This window comes from Sander lucioperca, chromosome 22 (genome assembly GCF_008315115.2).
Source record: "Sander lucioperca isolate FBNREF2018 chromosome 22, SLUC_FBN_1.2, whole genome shotgun sequence".
Lineage (NCBI taxonomy): Eukaryota > Metazoa > Chordata > Actinopteri > Perciformes > Percidae > Sander > Sander lucioperca.
The window spans coordinates 13,514,344-13,536,469 of record NC_050194.1 but is presented as its reverse complement, the minus strand read 5'-3'; the positions used below and the strand labels follow the sequence as shown (position 1 = coordinate 13,536,469).

At 39.4% G+C, this 22,126-nt stretch overlaps 2 protein-coding genes across 3 annotated transcripts in view; one reads left to right on the top strand and one right to left on the bottom strand.

Moving 5' to 3' along the window:
* The window catches only part of si:ch211-180a12.2, an 86,660-nt gene that overhangs the window by 49,762 nt on the left and 14,772 nt on the right, over nucleotides 1-22,126 (bottom strand). The gene's annotated exons all lie outside the window — the stretch shown is intronic.
* zgc:123217 (uncharacterized protein LOC641414 homolog) lies at nucleotides 4,120-20,610 on the top strand. Its single transcript, XM_031315842.2, has 6 exons — nucleotides 4,120-4,542; nucleotides 5,397-5,411; nucleotides 5,547-5,721; nucleotides 16,760-17,028; nucleotides 18,655-18,797; nucleotides 19,601-20,610. Exons 1-6 carry the CDS (start codon nucleotides 4,488-4,490, stop codon nucleotides 19,886-19,888), a joined length of 945 nt encoding a protein of 314 aa, XP_031171702.1. The 5' UTR covers nucleotides 4,120-4,487; the 3' UTR covers nucleotides 19,889-20,610.

Sequence of the window (22,126 nt, the reverse complement as noted above, 5' to 3'; positions counted from 1 at the left end):
GGAGTTTCTTGCTGAATTTAAATGAAAAGTTGCTTTGCTTTGCGTTTCATATTAGCTAATAGCTACCGTCTGTGTCTGTCTCATTGAGCTTGCTTGAAAAGCTTGCGCGCCAACGTCATTCATTTCATTGGATCACTTGCTGGTGACGATGCAGCCTGTGGGCAGGCTTAAGAGTCCACACGTGGGGTAGAAGCCGCTGACTGGCTGAGAAGCTTCCACTCAAAGCTTTCCTCGGGCTGCTTATTGGATGAACTGCTAGAATGAAAATCACCCACTACTCACTATAGGCCTGGGTCAAAATGGGCGGGCCCGGACCTAACATGGGTGGGCCCGGGCCCAATTGTAGCGCTGCGGGTGGGCAGGGGATGCTCCCATACCGTGCAGCGGACGCTAAAGGATACTTTTAGCGTCAATAAGAACAACAAAGGCACTTGACCAAATGTCCGTGTTTCACGAGATGAACAACAGATATCAAACAATATCAAAACAGATATTGTTGACTGATTAGACTTCCTTATGTATGGCTTTATATGTGCCTCATTCCTGAGCATATAATTGTATGTTTTGAGCACAGAGAACTATATTTTGCAAGTACATTACATTATGAACAGAAATTATACACTCGCAAAAACCTATTCCGTGCTCAATAAATATATTTGCATGTTTACTATTATCCATATTAACGTGCAATAATAACCCCTCTCACGCAGTTTACTCATGTGCCCTCTGAAAGCTCTCGCTCTGCACGCAGTCAGACGCTGCTGCCGTTCATGTCTCCCTCTCTCTCAACCTCTGCACTCTGTGCGTGCCCAACTCTGACACACTCGCTCAAATTGTCAGTGTTACAAGTGTGCCACAAAAGTTCAGCAAAGAATTGAGCAACATGGCATCATGACTTTGCATAAACATACACGCCACTTTCTTAAAGTCAAATGGTGTGTTATCTGTACGCATTTTGAGCTATACACGTGTATGTCTACTCTGTATGCAGCGGATGTAAACATACACACCACGTGGTCGCGAGAGCGTGCCGTGCTATTGTGGGAATGTGCCGCTATCGCGAGAACGTCATAGGGGAGAGTGGGGTAAGATGAGCCAGTTTTTACTTATGTGGATCTCCAGACAAGGGAAATTGAGACCGAAGTATAATGAATACATCTACTGTTAATTTGGGATGTTGCCTATCAACTGAAAATATAAGAATACACCTATGACAAAGAGCCTTGGAAATATGACCTCAGAAAAAAAAAGTGTTCATGTGACTCAACCTACCCCAGGGTAGGGGTAAGTTGATCCCAGTCAGTGGGTAAATTGAGCCATCTGGGGGTAAATTGACCATCCTATTTTTCACGTTTTAATGCAAGCATAATAAAAAAAAAATAACTTGCCTCTTAAAAAAAATTATTTAATAATGCACTTACCTTTCCAAACAATGTTTTTTTTTTTTTTTTAAAGCTACCTCAAACAACACAAAACAAACCAGTTGAAGTTTAATTTTCCCTTTTAATCTTTTATTTTTTGTATTGGTGCTGGCAGTCCTTCACTTAACAGAAATAGTTTTAAACATTTCTGTTAAGTGAAGGACTGCCAGCGTAGTTTTCAAGTCATGTCCACACACACACACACACACACACACACACACACACACACACACACACACATATATATATATATATATATATAAACGTGTTTGGCAAAAAGAACGTCCCTCCACTGTGTTCAGTTCTTGTTGTTCTTTCAGAACTTGTGAGTAGAAAACAACAGTTTGAACTTCCAGACCTCAGCACAATGAAAAACGACTATTGGACATTCCTTCCATCAAGGTTGCAGTTCCTCCAACCTTTTGAGATTTAGGAAATTTCTTCAGCACATCATTTGGGAATTTAAACCTATAAAACAAAGACAAGAGCCATGATGAAAAAAATCAGAATCGTTAAGCTATGCTAAAATCATACTAAACAGCCCTGAATGCATATCCTGGTAACTGTGGCTGATAAGTAAACACATGCCAATTTCTTGTACAGTAAATGTACTTTACTCTTGTATCTTGCTTTAGTTGCCATTAAATTGTATTATTATGGAATATATTAATTCTGTCACCTGTCCATCACTTTTGGTCAGATTGTCAAAGAACCCCCCGACTTTATGCGTTTCGTTGAAGGCTGTAACTCTGGTTCAATTTACCCCACATCATCTGGCTGACTTTGCCCCACAGTCACCATTTAGGTAAAAACGGCCTAGCTTAGCAATTCAGGCTAACCTTAAGCTTAATGATTCACATGGTTTTATATGTTGACAAATCACCAACATGTACCATACACAACTTTAGACCTAGATAAATTTGCTTTGGCACAACAGCTATTATACCTGCAATGCAGAAAATTTACTTTAACAAGCAAAAAAGTGTTTTTGTGAAAAACAACAACTTACCTCTTGTCCCATGTGCTTCTCCTCTTCACAGCAAAATAGAAATTATTGAGTCCTTCAGAATGTATGGTCACATGATGGCAAATGTGCATAGTTGTCTAGAAACAGGGGGTGGGTCAACTTACCCACTGACTCATCAACTCTCCCCTACGCGTGTAAAAAAAAAAAAAAGGTTGGATTTAGGGAAAGAACATTGGGAAAGGCTTTAGTAACACTAAAAAACGACAAAAACACGACGGTGACCAACGTCACACGCTTAGCAAAACAATAAACGTTTGACTTTAGGAAAAGAACATTGGGGAAATTAAAAACAAAAAAAAAACGGTGGATAAACGCCACACGTGGGATGCGCTCCCGGCTCTCCTGGGTGAAAGTCCTGTGTTTTACCCATCCGCCACCCCAACCAACCTCCCTCCTTTCATACTACTCGCTACAGCGATAATTCACATGTAATGTAGGTCAATGGAGGCCAAACGGCATTGATAAACAAGCTAAAAAACAATTATGCGTCTTGATAATTATAAACACAGGGGCACCACAAGGGTGCGTTCTGTCACCTATTTTATATACATTGTACACCAATAACTGTCAATCATCCTCTTCAGCCCACACTTATTTTAAATACGCTGATGACACAGCACTGGTTGGTTTTTTAAAATCTGACATTTCTTCTGTAAATGAATTCCAGAGGGAATTACAGGGTTTTACTCAGTGGTGTTCTGATAATTTCCTTGAAATAAATGTGAAGAAAACAAAAGAGATGGTCATAGATTTTAACAAAAATAGAATTACAGCCCCCCCCTCTAAGATCAATGGTGAACTTGTAGAGAGAGTCTCAACCTACAAATATCTGGGAGTTGAAATTGACTCTAAATTAACTTTTAATGTATGTGCACTGAATAAAACTAAGAAAATGCACCAGCGGATGTTTTTCCTTAGGAAACTAAACACTTTTAGATTAGACAGACACATCCTTGTAATGTTTTACAAAAGTATCCTCCAGAGTGTTCTGTCTTTTGGCCTTATCTGTGTGTTTGGTAACATGCATGTTAAGGACCAAAAGAGATTGCAGCGATTGATCAAGATGGCCAGTAGGATCATCGGAATTGACCAGGTGTCGGCAGCTCAGTTGTACAATGAGCTTATCTTAAAAAAGACTGACCAAATCCTTAATGACCCTACTCACCCTCTTCACCATAAATTTATGAGAAGCAATAGGTCAACTGGTAGAATTTTACAACAGAGAATTAGAACAGAAAGGTACAATAAATCATTTGTGCCTACAGCGATCAGACTGTATAATGACCAAGCACATCACAAGCACTTTAATTCCGCACTGGCACTTTAACTGGATGGTAGATCTTAATTTTTCTTATTATTTTTAAAATGTTTAGCTACCTGATGATAATTTTATAGTTTCTTTTTTTTTTTTTTTTTTTCTTTCGTATCGTAAATGTCAGACGTCGGATTGTCTTTTTTGTAGTATTGTGTATTTTTTTTGTGTATTGTTATTGTTGATTTCTGTCATTGTCATTTCTGTAGTATTATTCTCTTCTCTATACATGCTTATTGGCTTGTCTGTGGTGTCTATGTTTAGAGAATATGTTGTGACAAGGACACGTAATGAATGACCACATGAATTTCCCCTTGTGGGATAATAAAGTTTACCTTGACCTTGATACCACGCAAAAACGGCATACAAATTGGCATGTCATACAGTGTGTCCCTCTGGTGCTCTTCAGTTCGGGGATCCTACTAGTTAAAATGGTGAAGGAAACTGAGGCACTTGAGTGGGTAAAGTTGAAATGTCATCTTAGTTATAAAGTCATTAAAGTAGTGTGTGAGCCCATGTCACCGGTGAGTCAGGTAGTGTAAAAAGACAATACAGCAAGTTGTGTTGTGTAAATAGTAAAGTGATCTGGGCACTCTGAAAGTTTTGTTTTGGAAACTGTGGAAGCTTACGCAGAAGGGAGGGAGTGGCCTAGTATGACAGTGACCAGTGGTGAGCGTATATAACTCTCTGTGCTTAACTTAAGGCAAAAAGTTAGTGACAGCTCACGATGGCAGTCTGGACTGGATGGATACTGATGGTGTGTGCAGTCCTCACAGGGCAAGGTGAGCTTTTACACTGAGTTGCCAGTTTATTGACTATTTCAACCCAATAAATCCTTTTTTTTTTTGTTTAAGTTTTTGTTAATAGTATTAGAGGTTTTGATCCAACTTCATGGTCATTTTTAAGGATTCAGATGTACTGGATTGTAGTTAGTAGTTGATTGTAAGTTAAAGAAAAGAGTCTTTTACACACACCGTTAAAAACAACTCCAAATATGAGCTGAATAATAACTTTGTAAAGACATGACTTATTGCATGGCTGTTGTTTGTACAGACCTATAATGGTTATTGTCTGATCATGTGGCCTTTGCCTTATAGCTTATGCATGTAATTAATTCTGAATATATTGCTTCTTTGTGCACTTGTAATCTTCTTGAACATTTTCTTTCCCCTTTTATTATTAGTATTGTTATTATTACTATATTATAAGCATTGTTATTATTAGCCTACTACAGTTTTTGCCGTTTGTGAGTTTTTGGTATTCAACAGGTGTTGAAAATTTGCATGCATGCTAAACACTCAAGCAATGCATCTGGATTCGTCAAATGTAACTGTGATGTTTATGTCAAATAAAAATCTAATAATTTGACATTTCTGAAAATTAAAAATGAAATGCTTGTAAACTATTGAGGTGTGTTCTGAAGTGGTTACTTTCAAGTACTAAGATAAGTTTCTAAGATAATAACTTGCCTCTTTCATGACTCCTTGTTGGTTAGGACTATACTGAGGAAGTGTCAACTATCAACACACCTGTTACAACAACGAAAAAGTCTGGCCTTCCATTTTCGATTTGATTGGTCTAACACCATTAAACACACAGAGCGATGTAACTTAATCTTTATCTTTCTTTCCTACAGGGTCAAAGGCTCAGGGTAAGCACAGTCATATATTACAGAGATGCACTGTAACAACAATGAACACAAATGAAAAACACTTTAAGCTTCACACATGAATCAGCTTAACTTTACTGTATGTGTACTGACACACATATTTCTATGCTCTGTCAGATTGTGGGCTGGCACCTCTGAACAAAAGGATAGTGGGTGGTGTGAATGCCACAGCTGGAGCATGGCCCTGGCAGGTCAGCGTGCACTTCAGTATCCCGGGGTTAGACCAACACATCTGTGGAGGGACCCTGATCAGTGACCAGTGGGTACTCACAGCAGCCCACTGCATCATAACGTAAGAGAAACTCATAGCACCTGCATCTGTTGCCTTATTGAACTTGGTGATGGGAAACCCTACGATAAGAACAAAGTCACGCTTCACTTGTAGCTAACATACAATTGGTAGCCATTGCCTGGTTTACATCATTAAAAGGAGTCTTAAATTTTCTTTCTTACAACAGTAGATTTTTCCAATATGGCTGCAGTGCACAAAGAACACAGACATGTCTATAATAATAGTCACAAGAGTTGTTTTAACTGAGGTAAAACAACTTTCTCATTTTACAGATACACAGTATCTCATCAGTACACTCCTCGTATCAATAGTTTTTCTTGGGGTGTGGTGGAGACTTGTAAATGCCATTAGGAGCACCAGGTGAAGGCAGAGGAACATACCTGTTTTCCACAGATTATCTATCTCATGTATTACTATCAACAGTGCCTGCATTGCACTAAAAGAGGAAGTGCCGGGCATCCAGCTGGCTACAGAACAAAATGGCAGGCTGAGCGCATAAACTGAATTCAAAGAAAACAAAGTTGAATCCGTTAAGATTATGAAGGGGTTGTACAAAGGCAAAGTTAGTGGGACGCAAGATAAACCGGCGGGTAAAGATTTACACTGGGCAGAACACACTAAGGACAACATGCGGGAAGAAGGTCAACATGGCGGCGACTCAACAACAGGAACGGGGTGCACGGGTCTCGAAGCTATAAGTAAGCAGATTGGCGACTTTAAATCGGAACTAAAGCAAGATCTAAAAACGTTTAAAGAAGAAATTAAACATGACATGAGAGAAGAATTCCACGAGTTCAAGCAAGACGTCAACCTAGCGACATACATGCAAGCTATGCAGGAGCGAAACGAGAAAATCAGCGAGATGGAAACCCGGATCGACGACACAGAAACGTGGAGTACTGAAGCTAACACCACTCTCCAACAAATGATGAAGAACCAACAGAAGCTGGAGGACAAATTGAATGACTTTGAGTCGAGAGCAAGGCGAAACAATCTGCGGATCCACGGTGTACCGGAGAGTGCAGAAGATGGGTCAGTGATAGCGTTTGTTGAAAAACTGTTACGAACCGAACTTAAGCTGAGTGATGAGATGGATTTGCAGATACAGCACGCCCACAGAGCCCTGGCGCCGAAACCTGGGCCCAACTCACCCCCGAGATCTATTATAATTATTTTTTAGCAATACAGTACTAAGGAGATTATTATCCAGAAAGCATGGCGACAGAAAATCACAATAGGAGAGAAACCGCTGTTTTTTGACCACGACTACACAGCCACCGTTCTCCAGCAGCGCAAGGCATACGCCGGCATCAAAAAGATACTGAAAGATAAAGGCTACCCATTCCAGACGCCCTTTAACAGGATGCATATCCACTGGGAAAGCGGTGTGCAGGTGTACAGCAGTGCTTGGGAGGCAGCGCAGGAGCTCCGACAGCGGGGATACGCTGTGGAGGTGCCAGAGAAACCGCTTGGTAGGAAACATCTGATGGAGCGTCTCCAACGGTCACCCTGTCAGAAAGTGGGGTCGCACACAGGTGTAGACCTTGAGAGCAGTGCCAGGCGAGCTAGAGTGCGCCTCCAGGAATTTCAGCGCAGACACCGGGATGAGCAGTAGTGTTTAAAAACAGACAGTAAATAATTGTCCCATAATATACTATATTGTATTCATGTACTGACTCGCGGGGGCAGTAGCTAAGTTTCCATCCACTTGTCAATTGAATTATCTGAAGTTCGGTAAAAAAAAACTCATGCCAATAAAGCTGATGAAAGTGTGTTTCCATCCAACGGCTTTAAAGCGAACAAAAACCTGTGCGTAATGACGTCACATGCTGTTTTGCGGTCAAATTGGTATATCGAATTGATTTGAGACATTTTAAAGTGTTTTCATTCATTTTCGCACTGAATCGCACAACATTCAAGCAAACATTTGCAAACAAAGTTTTGCTAGATAAAATGGATCGCGCCATCTACCAACAAATGATCAATATTGCACAAGTTGTAATAGTGCTTATGTGCCAGTTGATAGCGACATATCAAGCTATAATAAGAAAACAACGAAATCAACACATTGCTATGATGATGCAGATGTAGATGCACGTAAATGCCCGACGACAATGGAGGCGGCCTGTGGTGTGGGAACGACAGCGTTATACTTTGCTCGTAAATTAAATTCAAAAAGTCTCTTGTCTCCTCGTTCGTCCACTTACATCTTTCTTTGTTGACACCCGCCATGTGTGCAAACAGAGCGGAAATACTGGGCGGAAATGAACTTCTTCGTTTTGTGGCGGGTTGCAACCATAAAATGACCGCAATTGCAATTCATTATTTATTCGGCAAATAACGTTTCCATCAGTGTTGATCGCATAAGGTACTATAACGTATTTTCTTTGAGTCGATATTCAAGAAATTCAATCGAATTTTACTGTTTCCATAAGGCATTTTTCATTCGATATCACTTAATTCGGATAAAAACGTGTGGATAGAAACATAGCTAGTGAGAGTTCAGCTCTGCCCACGGGCGCGCACTTAAGTTCAGAGACAGCCTGTAGCGGACTAACTGGGAGGGGGCCCTTTTTCTGTAAAAGGTATCATTCCCCCTTCACTTAAAACTGAAGAATGCTCTTCAGACTTTTGAAGTCTTATTTTGTGTTTGTTATAATGCCTGTTCTAATCAGTTCTAAGCATGTTATTGTGCTCCAGTTATCTTTACTTATGGTTTCAACGTTTAGCCTGTGGGAACATAATGGTGTGAGATATTTTCAGCCCAGCTGTGATGCAATCTATTGAAGTAAAGCTAATGTCCTTAAATGTGAATGGGTTGGGAAACCCGATTAAAAGGTCTAAGGTAATGGCCAAATAAAAAAAAAAAGAGAACATATATTTTTTTTTGCAAGAAACTCATCTTTCTCAGCAAGAGCATGAAAAATTGAAACGGTTTGGTTTAAAAAAATACCTATTATAATTAATTTGTGCAATGTCACAGGAGAGGAATTGCTATTCTTATTGCAAATGCACTTAAGTTCAAAGTCATTAAGGAAATAAAAGAGAACAAGGGTAGATATCTCATTGTAAAGGGAAGGATTGAAGAGGATATAGTAACCTTAGTAAATGTTTATGCACCTCCTAATAGTAAACTATTTTTCAAATCACTAATGGATGTAATTGCACTGGAAGCAGAGGGGGTCTGTTTATGTGGAGGCGATTTTAATATAGTATTGAATCACTACCTGGATACACTAGTCTAAAGAAAAATAAAAACAAATTATCAAAATTTATCAAAACAGCCTTGGATGAAATCAGATATTGTGATATCTGGAGGTGTACTCACCCACTCGACAGAAATTATACTCCCTATTCGGCCCCACATTCTACCTACTCTAGGATAGATTATTTTTTTATGCCAAAAAGTGATTATTATAGGGTGCAGGAATGTAGAATTGGGGTAGCTGATGAATACAGGGTGGAGGTTAAATGTAGGCTTATTAAATAGCAAAGCAGCTGTAGAACAAATTAAATCGGATATAAGAGAATACGTGAAGATTAATGACAACTCATTGAAGGCAGTGACTCACGGCAAATTGATTGCCTTAACAACATCAAATAAAAAGAGGAGGGTCTTGGAATATAATAACCTTGTATTAGACCTATCTAATGTGGAGCAGCAACATAAAAATAACTGTTTTTTGTGCAAATACAACAATTAAAGACAACAGATTAATGATCTATTAGAACAAGATGTTGAGAAGAAAGCTTGTTTTTACAAACAGACATATTATGAATCAGGCCCTAAGGCAGCTAAATTACTTGCCCGACGTTTACGTGAACAACAAGCGGATAGTACCATACATAAGATGCGGGACCCAGAAACAAATAAACTAAAATATCATCCAGTAGAAATAGAAGCCATTTTCCTAAACAACTACAAAAAAACTATATACCGAAACCTCCAACACTAAAGTAGAAGCAATGGAACATTTTCTTAACGATCTGGATCTACCTCGTAGTGGCAAGAGACAGAATGATTGTATCATAGCAGATTTTTCACTGTAAGAGATAAATAATGCAATAGCCAACTTAAAGTCAAGTAAAACTCCAGGTAGTGATGGTTTTCCAGCGGAGTGGTACAAAACCTTTAAAGAAGAGCTAGCTCCCCTCCTGCTGAAAGCATTTAATTGGATTAAAGGAGAAGGTAAACTCCCGCCATCATGGAAAGAGGCACTTATTACAGTACTCCCAAAGGAGGGAAAAGACAGGGAATATTGCAGTAACTATAGACCTATGTCAATTCTCAACGTAGATTATAAATTGTACACAGCGATTATTGCAAAAAGACTTGAAGACCTTCTCCCGGAATTAATTGACAAAGACCAAACTGGGTTTGTTAAAAACTGGCAAACACTTGACAATTTCAGAAGGACACTACATTTGATAGATAGAACAGAAAAGGAAAATAAAGCAACGATACTACAAAGCCTTGATGCCGAAAAGGCTTTTGATAGGGTTAACTGCCGTTCCCTATATCAAACTTTGAATAGATTTGGCTTTAGCGAACAATCAATAGGGATAATTAGAACACTTTATCAACAACCAACAGCAAGAATAAAAGTCAATGGATCATTGTCTCCATTTTTCATATTGGAGAGGGGTCCCACACTATTTGCGTTTTATATTGAACCCCTGGCCCAGACAATTTGCCAACATAAAAAAATACGAGGCATTAAAATTGGACACATAGATCACTTGATTAGTTTATTTGCGGACAATATTTTGGTTCATTTGATGGACCCTGAGACCTCCTTACCTATACTGATGGAAATCCTAGAGGAGTTTAGTTATTATGCTGGTTATAAAATAAATATTACAAAGACACAACTTTTGTCATTCAACTATACTCCTTCAAAGGAAATAAGATGTAGATATGATGTAAGATGGGATATGGAATCAATAAAGTACTTAGGGGTGATCATTGTTAAAAATCTAAACAAATGAGGTAAACTATAATTTAATTAACCAAAATATTAAAAAAAGATATTGAAAGATGGTCTACTCACCCATTGTATTTTAGTAGTAAGATTAGCGTAATTAAGATGGACATTTTGCCTACATTGCTATAGCTATTCCAAGCATTGCCAGTAGAGGTCCTTCAACACCAGTACTTAGCCTGGGACATGCTTTTTTCTAGATTTATCTGGGATATGGAGCTAAAAGAGTCTCAATAAAGATAAATGCACACACTACATTCACATATGCACACACAGGATTCATACATGCACACACATGATTCATAAATACACACACAGGATACACAAATGCGCACAAAATTCACAAATACACACACAAAATTTAAAAAGCACAGAAGATTCACAAATGCATACAAAATTCAGAAATGCAAACAACATTTACAAATGCACACAAGATTCAGAAATGCACAGGACAAGATTCAGAAATGTTTTTCTGATGCACACACAAATGTATCTTGATTTACAAACTGCTTGCAGTCTGAACTTCACTGCATTTGTGTGTGAATTTTGAGACTGCCCTGACTTGGCTCGACACACAAATGCCTTTTTTTAAACAGGGAATGTTGTGCAACCAATCAGATATCTCCCTTGTTTTAGCCAATCACAAGAACGCACCCCACGTGGGGGATTGTTTACTTATAAGCCAATCACATGAACGCGTTCACACAGCGCAGAGACTCTTTTAGCGCCATACAGTTCCGCCCCCTATTTCTTTGGTGTAATGACAACTATTTTGCTAGATGGAAGGAAATCGAGACATAGTTGAAGGTTATCAGATCCAGTCAGTGTTAGGAGAAAAAGAAATCCCCTTATTAGTCAAAGGTAAAATTGACTCTATAACTTCTAGTGCTCTAGAGTTCTGGTTTAACTTTGTGAGGCAGCTAAAACTAAGGAAAGACCAGAGAGTGCTTAGATGGATAGCCTTTGACACCCAGTTTAAGCCAGGAGTTAATGATGCCATATTCAAGGATTGGGCAGTAAAAGGTATTAAGGCAGTGTGCATGATAATAGACAACAAGGAATTACAGACTTTCCAAACATTAAAAGAAAGATTTTCCCTTCACAATCGGGATTTATTTAGGTATATACAATTTAGAGATTACTATAACAAAGAATTGAAAATGGAGATGAATGCTTATAGACCAAATAGTAACTGCGTTAAAATCATTTCTATGTTTTATGAAAGAATTATGGAATGTATGGGCAACTCAACATTATATTTGAAATCAAGATGGGAAAAGGAACTAAAAGATGGAAATTCCATCAGATGTATGGTTCGATATGTGTGAAACCCAACATACTTCCACAAGTTCACAACAACTGAGGGTGTTTAACTGGAAGAATTTGGTGCGTTTCTTTATTACACCTAAGATTAGCAGTAAAACATCTTCAACACACCAGCCCTGTTGGAGACAATGTGGCTGCGTAGAAGCTCATCACACACGTTTTTTGGAGTTGTGAAAAATTGAAATCATTTTGGGAGGACGTACATTTAGTTTTGAGTAATGTACTTGGCTATAAGATTCCTTTCGTATGCACTGTCTTGTACTTGGGTCATATTTCACTTGTAACAGTACAGAGGGACAGATACCTGGTGAAGATACTCCTTACAGCAGCGAGGAAAGCCATAACCACAAACTGGTAAAAGCCTGATTGTCCTAAACGGCAACAATGGTTTGAGGTCATACATGAAATAAGGGCAATGGAAAGGTTGACTTTTGTGCTAGGTTTGAGAGAAGGTTTATATGCCAAAAGATGGCAGAAGTGGACATTTTACTTAAACAAAGGATAAGGACATTGGTTCACAGCTTGGACTCATTAGTGGATAAAGCAGCAACTTGAAATGTATACATTTTATTTCTATTTTTGTGGCTATCATCACCTTTCCTCACAGGATCTGTTTCCCCTTTTTCTTGTTTGGTTTATTTTATTTTTATGTTGTTGTTTTTCCAAATATCACTCACAAGTTGAGGTGACTATGTTCAGTTGTTATAATGTACTGAAAATTCAATAAAAGCTAAATTAATTAAAAAAGTGCCGGTATTACGTACCAGTGAGTACCATTTCCGGCACAGACTATTAGGATATATATTGACAGTTTCAGCAAATATGACACAAACTTGTTTTTATAGAAGTTAGAGGGACTGAAATTTACTGATACAACAGCTGTCTAGTTCTGATAAAACTTGATGCAACCTGTAATATTATTATTCTTGATGTAGAAAAGTCCATTCAGGTCCATCTTTACTCAGATGAATTAGCTGTCCTTACTTGAATATGAAGTTTATTACAACACAAAACTTGCCAGAGAAGCTCTTAGAATAGCTCTTCATACTACGTCATTTTACAGCTCCGCAGTCCGAACTGCTACTATGCACGGTGCGTTCCACACGGACGCTAAAGTGTGATTTATGCTTCTGTGTTAAATCTACACCGTGGCTACGTACATAGGTACGTGGAGACACGGACCCTACGCCATAGCCTGACATGCACCTCTCAAAAAATTTAACTGCATGTCCAGCGACGTACGTCACTCGGCCGTGGCTTTTTACCGTTGCATTTCCTGGTTCTCCTTCATAAACATGAAATCAAGGAGAGGGTTAACTTTTCCTGCTACAGATTTCCCACTGTGGTCAGAAAGCACAGGGGAGACACTTTGTTTCTCTCACTATGGGCCTCATTCACCAATATCATCCTAAGTTTTCTCTTAAATATTTTCTTAAGAAAGTCCCTAAGAAAAGTCTACGTCGGATTCATGACGTGTCCTAAAACAGCAGAATTGTTCGCACCTGTGTTCTTAGGATTGATGAATCCCACGTCTTCGTAATTGAAAGCGTGTGCCAGTTGTTCCTAATTAGCATAAGAAAACGCCCCGCCAATTCCCATATAAGGACATGAAATCTCAGTACTTAAGTAAAAGTACAAATAACCAGAGACATATTTACTTTAGTAAAAGTAGAAGATGTCCACTACCACAAACAAGCCAGCTGGCTTTTAAAAGAAGTTCCTATCCTAACCAGCATCAAACTCAGGGATGTATTTTAAGATGGTTTTATTTTCTTCAACCATGCAAGCAGGGCATGAAATTGGCACCCGCCCACCCGCCAAATGCGGGTAACTTTTGTGATTGGCGGGTGAAACTGTCAATCTACCTGCAGCATCCCACGTGCAGCCACTGACCAAGCGGGAGTGAGAACGGGTTAAATTAATTTCCTAGTTTCTGATATGAAGACGAGACGTGTATGCGACTCGAACATCTCACATTTACCAACAAAACATACAGCGAAAGACCGTGCAAAACATTTCAGACCGTCCTGCCAACCTGTAGACATTTTAACATCAATGTACGCTGTGACGTTTTTTCACTCTAAAGTCAGCGCTGCTGTTTCAAATTGTCGGCTCTCTGCAGCGGGCGGGACTGCTCCGTTTCCCCCGCGACTGACGCGCACACACAATCACACACAAACAGACACACACACAAACACACGCACGCACAGACACACACACAAACGCACACGGTGGACGCAGGAAAAAACGCAGATGAGATGTACAGGATGACCTAAATTGAGGACAGCTACGTTATTGTAAGTGCAATGATAAGTTAAAGTACTTTATTAAACCGTATGAATGTGTGTCCCAGGCCAGGATAGGACATTAACTAACAATGTAAAGATCAACAAGCCACTGACAATGACAGATATGTTCATATTTGATTCATCCAATAAATTATTTTGTGTCTTAAATCCACCAGCCTTTTTCATATTTTACCAACATTTGCAGCATCCTGAGCCTTTTTGGTAAGGTTACTAGAAAATCTCAGGCCAGAGTAATTAATTAATAGTAATAAGTATTATTCTCCCCAAAACAAGTTTCCTTTTTATTTATTTTTTTATTTTTAAGAACTATACAAAAAACATTCATGTGTTATGGTGCGCATTCACCAGTGTTTTGTTGTTGTTGTGGTGGCGTAGGCTACTCCTGATTTTGTCAGTCATCTCATCTCTTATATGCAGTGGCGTAACGAGCCAGCACAGGATTATCAAGGCGGGCCCCCATACTACAGCACGTGATGACGGCGCAATGTTCACGAGTAGGCTACCATCAATAGGACAGGATCATAGAGACACAGCAATTCCTGTTTTTCACCTTCATGACGCAAAAAAAAAGTGGCTGGTAAAAAGTCCCTGTGGCAGGTGGATTTAAAAATCCACCTGCCACAGTGGCTGGTGGTCAAAAAAGTTAACTTCATGCCCTGCATGCAAGTAAGCAAAAAGTGTGAAAAAACTGTGCGAAGCAGCGAAAATGGGGAGGAGATGTGAAGAGGTCCAGCCAAATAAATAAGATATGAATCTTACGCTGCCTGGCAGAGGAGTAAATGATGCTGTGGAGAGGCAACTATGATTTAAAAACGTGAATAATAAAAAACAAACATTTTAATTTTTACCGGAGGCTGGATTACTGAGGGTCAGCGGCGCTGCGCCCTGGCTCTGGAGCACCGGAGCCGGCTTGGAAGTCGATGAAGGATCGGCGGTGCCCCATATTTACTGTATCTATGGCAACCAAACTTCACTGGTGAGACAAACATGTGACGGTCAGGAAGACGTTTTGGCAGAAGGAAAAACTGATCAGAAAATGTAATGAAACGTTGTAGATATGAAGTGGAGTAGAAAGTATAGATAATTGCTGCAAAATGTAACGAAGTAAAAACCACTCATTTTGGCCCTATAAATAGCGCGATCAATCACCAAGTAGACCTAACGCAGGATTTAATCAGTTTAATTGCTGATGTAAATTGCAGTGTTAGTGTTTCTTTGCATACTATGATTTGTTTTTTCAAGAAATGATCAGAAATACATTACAGTACAATACAATCATTGTAAACAACTGTAGAATTATATAAAATGCAGTAACCAATTATTTGCATCACTCAAATGTGCGTAAGAGTGCTCTTGAGTGTTTGTAGATTTTCTTCTTAGCTAAGAACAAATCCAAGATAAGAAAACATTAGTGAATGTCAATCTTTGTAAAAAGTAAGTGGGGTTTAAGAACACATTTCTTCGTAAGAACGGTTGGTGAATGAGGCCCTATGACTCTACAGTCGCTAATCGCTTTGAAGGTAATCGCTGTCACTCTCTCAATTGCCCTACCACACACATGCCGGCCCTGCTATTCTCTTAAAAAGATTGACGCACACACCAACGCACAAGTATAAACTTCAGGCCACTTACGTAGGCTACGGCAAAAGCTCTGCGTGGAGCCTCCGCATCGGTAACTGACGATGAGAGCCACCGACCAAGCGTCAGTATTTGTCGCGTTAGAGTGAATACAGGTTGAATTGGTACTACTTCCTACTTTGAGACATGAGAAGTAAAAGCAGTAAGTAGTTGTTTGTATAGCCAGCATACGTATGAAGGTCCTCACTAGTCTATCCCTGAAGTTCCACTTCCGGGATTGCTCCGTTGCCGCCGGTAAATCCACCATATTTCACTCATTTAGGCAGGATATCCGTTGCCTTAGGCTTCCTTTGTGTTGGAATTTTAAACCCCGGCGATATATGAGGACTATGGTTAACCTTTTCTCAGATCTCTGCAGGGTAAATCCAGACAGCTAGACTATCTGTCCAATCAGAGTTTTCTGTTGCATGACTAAAAACAACTTTTAAAACGTACACGTTTCACAAAAACAAGTTCCTTCCGAGCCTATTTTGCAGCGGCACCGCTGCTTTTCTCTAGTGCTTAGCACCGCCCAAGACGATTGTGATTGGTTCAAAGAAATGCCAATAAACCAGAGCACATTTTCCTCCCATCCACGAATGCTATGTGGAGTAGCCAGACTCTCCTCCAGCACTCTTTGGAGGAGGATCTGGCAAAGCGAGACTATCACTATCTTAACCTCCAGACACAGAGCCTCCTCACATAAAGCATGCTAAGTGTAAAAAGCTCTCAGGCCTCTGAAAATACCAAACCATGCATAATTAGTACATTTCTTCATGTCAAGTCTTTAATTATTTTATACAGAAAATCAACTAGTCCATGGATTCTCTACTTCGGAAGAGTGACTCAGTCTGGCCCTAATGTTCATGATGTGAACCGCACCGTGTCCCAGATCATCGTCCATCCTGACTACAACAATGTGCCGTTTAACAATGACATTGCCCTAATGAAGCTCAGCAACCCTGTCCATTTCACTGACTACATCAGCCCTGTCTGCTTGGCAAGTGAACCCAGCCAGTTTCTCGACTCCACCCCCTGCTGGGCCACTGGATGGGGCAGACTTGGAAAGGATGGTGAGTATTGGCATGCAAGCATGACATACCAAGATAGAACATAGTCGGCCTACCTGAAGCCTGTTCCATAAAACATGCAAAGAAAAGTGGTGTTTAAAGTCCAACACCTGACCTTAAATGAACCTAAGAAATCAGACAGGGCTAAAGCGGTTCCATTAAAGTCAATTTAAGCTCACGCAATCAGACTTAATGAAACAGGTTAAAGTATACTTAGTCAAGATAATTGCAAGTGCATGCTGTTCTTAAGCAGTCCGAGAGGTCGAACATGGATCAAATTGAGACAGACAGCTGTTTGTAAAGAGAGCACGTCAATGTTCACAGCCACCGAGCAGTGCTTACAATTAAAAACATGGGAAGAATTCATTAATCTTATAAGGACTTTAAAGCTATAATTGTTAAAGGACATCTACGGCGTTCAAGAAACATTACAAGGTGTTGCCTTAGTAGTGGAAATCAAATATCACTAAGCAACATTGTAACTCTTACGCAAACGGCAAACAGACATAGCTCTGACCATAATCTTAACATTATGGTGGGTTGGTAAATCCGATGCTCTACACTAAAATGAGAGCGCTACAGTTCGAAGAATGGGCGTTCTATTTCTATATGAATTAACAAACGGTTACGGAAAAAATGAATGAGCTTGTTGACAGTGATGATAATTTAAGAGATGATTATAATGAATTATTTATTTTAATTAACCCATCCGTCCACAGTAATTGCATTCCGCAAGGACAGTTCCACTCAAGATTGTTGGCAAAGTTTTGCCAGCTTGTAAGCGGGAGGAGCTCTGCACAGCGGGGGAGACAGGTGCCATTTATCTGCATGTACTGTCGGCGCTGCAGTGAGACAAAGCTGGTTCAAAATCGTCAGTGTTTCTTATGAAAGAACACCCACTAAAAGTCTACTTCTTTGGCATTTTGACAACTAGCCTGCTCCTGACCAGGTCAATCCGCCAGTGTAAGTAGCCATAGTAACAGAGCTTGAACTATGTTGAATTTGCTTTATGGAACTGAATCAACTGAAAATGAGTCAGACTAGCCATATGGAGCCTGGCTTATTTGGTAAACTCACTTTATGGAACGGGCCTCAGCAAAACAATGTGTTACCATTGTCATTGTGTGCATGATGTTAGCATACTGGCATTAGAGTCTTACAGAGCCTTAGAGAGTTTTACTAGCATGGCTGTAAACTTCTGCTGAAAAGCTTCTGCAGAGCTGCACAGATGGTTTGCTGGTGTGACAGGCGCATCTCACACCTGAAAAAATGTCAACGCGCCAGTCACCGCAGTAGTATAATTGGACATCAGAGCCCAAGTGGGATTTCTGGACTGTTCTGGTCCCAACAGTATGTATAAAATTGCATGCTTGTACCATGCCTGAAACGCGTGAGAGGGGCTTGTATCCCACACAGAATGCATTGGCACACAGCTACAGAAGAATATTAGTATATTAGGCATTAATCTTGTTTCCTGACAGTAGATCTGCTCTATCACCCTCTTTTCCTCACTCCATCCCATTCTTGACAACTCAGGTACAGGTTTCACTGTCAAATAAACAAATTCATGTTCATTGGGCAGAAAACTATTGCATTGTCAGAAGATGTGTTGACTCTTCTCTCCCACAGAGCCCAACCTAGCCTTTGACTCACTGCAGGAGGTTCAGATTCCTGTCATTGGAGAAAAGCAGTGCAGTTTCAACTACCAACAACAAATCAATATCACTGACAAAATGATTTGTGCAGGACAAGAGAACAAAGGAGCATGCCAGGTTAGAATAATAAATGGTTGTCATATTTGAAACCGCTGTACTGACTACTTTTGATTTGCTTTCCCTCTTTGACACTCCAAAATAAAACTGTTGGGCTATACTAATAGATTTAGTTAAAACACTATTACTCATCTTATATCCCTGCTTACCAATTTCAGCACCTTAATGTAAACGTTTATATTTTTGTTATTAAAATGTTCTTGTCAGTGAGAATGTGCTATGCCAGAGACGGTTTAGAACCGAGACGCCCCAACTTAAGGTAGTTTCCTGTATCTGTGTCATGTGGGCTCCGCCACTGCCACGCCTCTTTAGGAGACTAGCGGCAGGTCCAAGTGTATTGATTCCAATGGGAGAAGTGAACGTAAACACAGATTATGAGCGATCCTTTCGCCCCATTGTCACCAAAGTAGGTATTGGACCCATTTCTCACAAGCTACATAGTTACTTAGTTTGAGACCTGTTTCTGTCTCAGGACCAAACTCTCGCGAGATTTGGCAACACAGAGAACGTCAGCCAACATTCATGAACACCCTAACAAAACTAATCTCTGTGATGGTCAATATGTCTTTTAGCTGTGTAAATATATAACATTAGCAAAAGAACATATAATAACAACAATAAATTATTCAAATATAACTTTCCATTTAGGAGACAGGAAGTGTGCACCGTTTCATACCATTGGCACTGCTTGAAATGCGCTCTCTTTAGTATAAAGGATCTTTGGCTATGCTAACAACTCCAGTCTCATTCTGAGCATGTTACCAGCAGCATTACTTCAGTTTGCGTTTGGTCTCCATTTTCAGGGGGATTCCGGTGGACCTTTGCAATGCAAACAATCCTCAATGTGGATCCAGGCTGGCATTACCAGTTTTGGAATACCTTGTGCCCTAGCTGGTTTTCCTGAGGTTTATGCCCGAGTGTCTGAGTTCCAGACCTGGATCATGGATCAAGTGGCAGGCGCGAATGTTCACTTTGTGACATTCAGCTCAGTCTCCACAGCAGCTCCAAACACGACTTCCACAGCATCAACCGTTGCTATATTGGTTGCCATCTTAGTGACACTGTTCCTGCAGCACATTTTTGCTCCATAGCAGTTTTGTACTAACAACTTCTCAATTTCTACTCTGTAGTGGTGGGTTCTCTTTTTGTCTCTGTTGAAATTATGTTTTGCTTTGCATCCTATTTAAATGTAACACAGCTTCATTTAACATATACCTGTGAAAACAATAATTTTTATAAATAATGGTATGAACCCATTCATGTTATCAGTTGCACCACAATGCACTTAAAATTAAAGCCAATACAGTAATAAGCATGGTCTGTTTTTCTCGGTCACAATGGGTTAAGATGCAAAAACTCCAAACCAAGTCTAGATCTAAAAGTAAAGAAATTGTTGGATTTAGTCTCAATTGGTATTACTGAGGATAAATTAATGACTTGGCATTACATATAATGGTGAAAGAAATATTCAGATCATTGATACAAAACATTACAAGCAAAAGTGATGTTCTAAATTTTACTTGATCATTTAAATAGCAGCACAACATGCTACATACACACTCACTGAAGAGCTTGGCCCAATTTTGGGTGTTCAATTATTCATACGTGTAATCAATTTTTTTTCCAGTCTAAAAGACTAAGACTAAATCTGTAATAATGCATCATATTTCATCATCATTTTAATAATCTTACCATTATATCTCATTCAAAATCAGTAATTAAACTACAGACATTGGATAATTGTAATGGGAGTAAGAGTATGATGTTACTGGTGTATCATATCTACATTAAAAATGCACTAAAGGCTGAAAAAAACAGCAGGCTGGGATTTCCTCCATAGGGAAGAGCTGTGAATCATTACTGATCTCACGATTTGATTATGATTATCCTGTCAACGATTCAATCTCCCGATGCATCACAAGGTTATTATAGTTTTGCATTTTATTAGTTTTAATTTTTATTTCGTTTTGACTTTGTTTTTAAATTCAGTTTATTTTTAAAAGCGGGTTTGCTAGTTTAGTTTTTATTTTTTGAAAATGCTTAGTTTTAGTTTACTTTTTATTAGCTTTAGTGTTAGTTTTAGTCTTTTTTGTAATATGGGTTATTTGTCAGGGCCAAGATTCAAAAAGGTCAGAAAAAGTATTGTGTAATAACTCAACAAAAACATCATACAATTTTAGAAATATGTATTCACAATCTATTCAACAATAACACGGTACATAAAATGTAGGCTACATATGGTCATAAATATGTAAACAGTCTACACAAGATACCGCCGCAAATGCAACATGTATAAGTAATGTGTGCCAGGAAAAAAAGCTAAATAGACAGACTAAAGAAGACATACATGAACAGGTGTTTTGAACTTTGGTTCGAGTAAAGTGGCGAACCTTTTGAAGTCAATCGACTCACACAGTTGTGGAGACATTCCAGTATCAATAAAAATATTAACCCACGCTTCCTCCCGCTTGTGGTGTTCCTGCGTATGTACTAACCAGCAGCTATCGGGTCGCTGATGAAAGCACTCCTGTAGTGTTCTCTGTCCAACGGTTGTCTCTGTCATGCTGCCTGCCCTGTAACGCTACCGGGGTTAGCTTCTGTTTCGGGGGAGGGGGGCTTGGCGTTCTCCTTTACCTTGTTAAAGTGCTCATATTATGCTCATTTTCAGGTTCATAATTGTATTTAAAGGTTGTACCAGAATAGGTTTATGTGGTTTAATTTTCAGAAAACACCATATATTTGTTGTACTGCACATTGCTGCAGCTCCTCTTTTCATCCTGTGTGTTGAGCTCTCGGTTTTAGCTACAGAGTGAGACATCTCACTTCTGCACCATCTTTGTTGGGAGCCGCACATGCGCACTAAGTACTGCTAGCTAGTCTGAGGGAGTGCCATGCTAGCAGCTAGGCGAGCATTATAACTTGTGTTACAAGGTGACGCATGTTCATCACGGAAGTAAAAGCTGGACTACAATACAGCTGTTTGGAGCAGTTTGTGAACAGTGTTTTCTCTGAAAGATGGTAAGTCCCTTTAGGCTGGACTTTGGGATTTTTCACTTTGTAAACCTATAACGTGCACAAAAATGTATTATATTATATATAACACAATAAAGGAAAGGGAAAAAGCCCAAAAGTATAATATGAGCACTTTCAGGTAAGCTAGGTTAGCCTCTTCCTTGTGTATGGAATCATTTTTGTGCCTTTAATTCCAAGCAAAACTTCTCAAGTATCAAATAAAAATCACTAACTCAAGCAAAAAAAATTGTTACCTCAAAAGGTAAAACTCAAAACTTGCAAACAAAACATTTGTGTAGTCATAAACTATTGGTCTT

What these genes read in the sequence shown, in the direction of transcription:
- zgc:123217 (XM_031315842.2), top strand. Translation starts at nt 4,488, where the DNA reads ATGGCAGTCTGGACTGGATGGATACTGATGGTGTGTGCAGTCCTCACA. An exon ending in GCAGCCCACTGCATCATAAC is followed by an intron (nt 5,722 to 16,759) that starts GTAAGAGAAACT and finishes TATTTTATACAG; the next exon opens with AAAATCAACTAGTCCATGGA. An exon ending in GGGCAGACTTGGAAAGGATG is followed by an intron (nt 17,029 to 18,654) that starts GTGAGTATTGGC and finishes TCTCTCCCACAG; the next exon opens with AGCCCAACCTAGCCTTTGAC.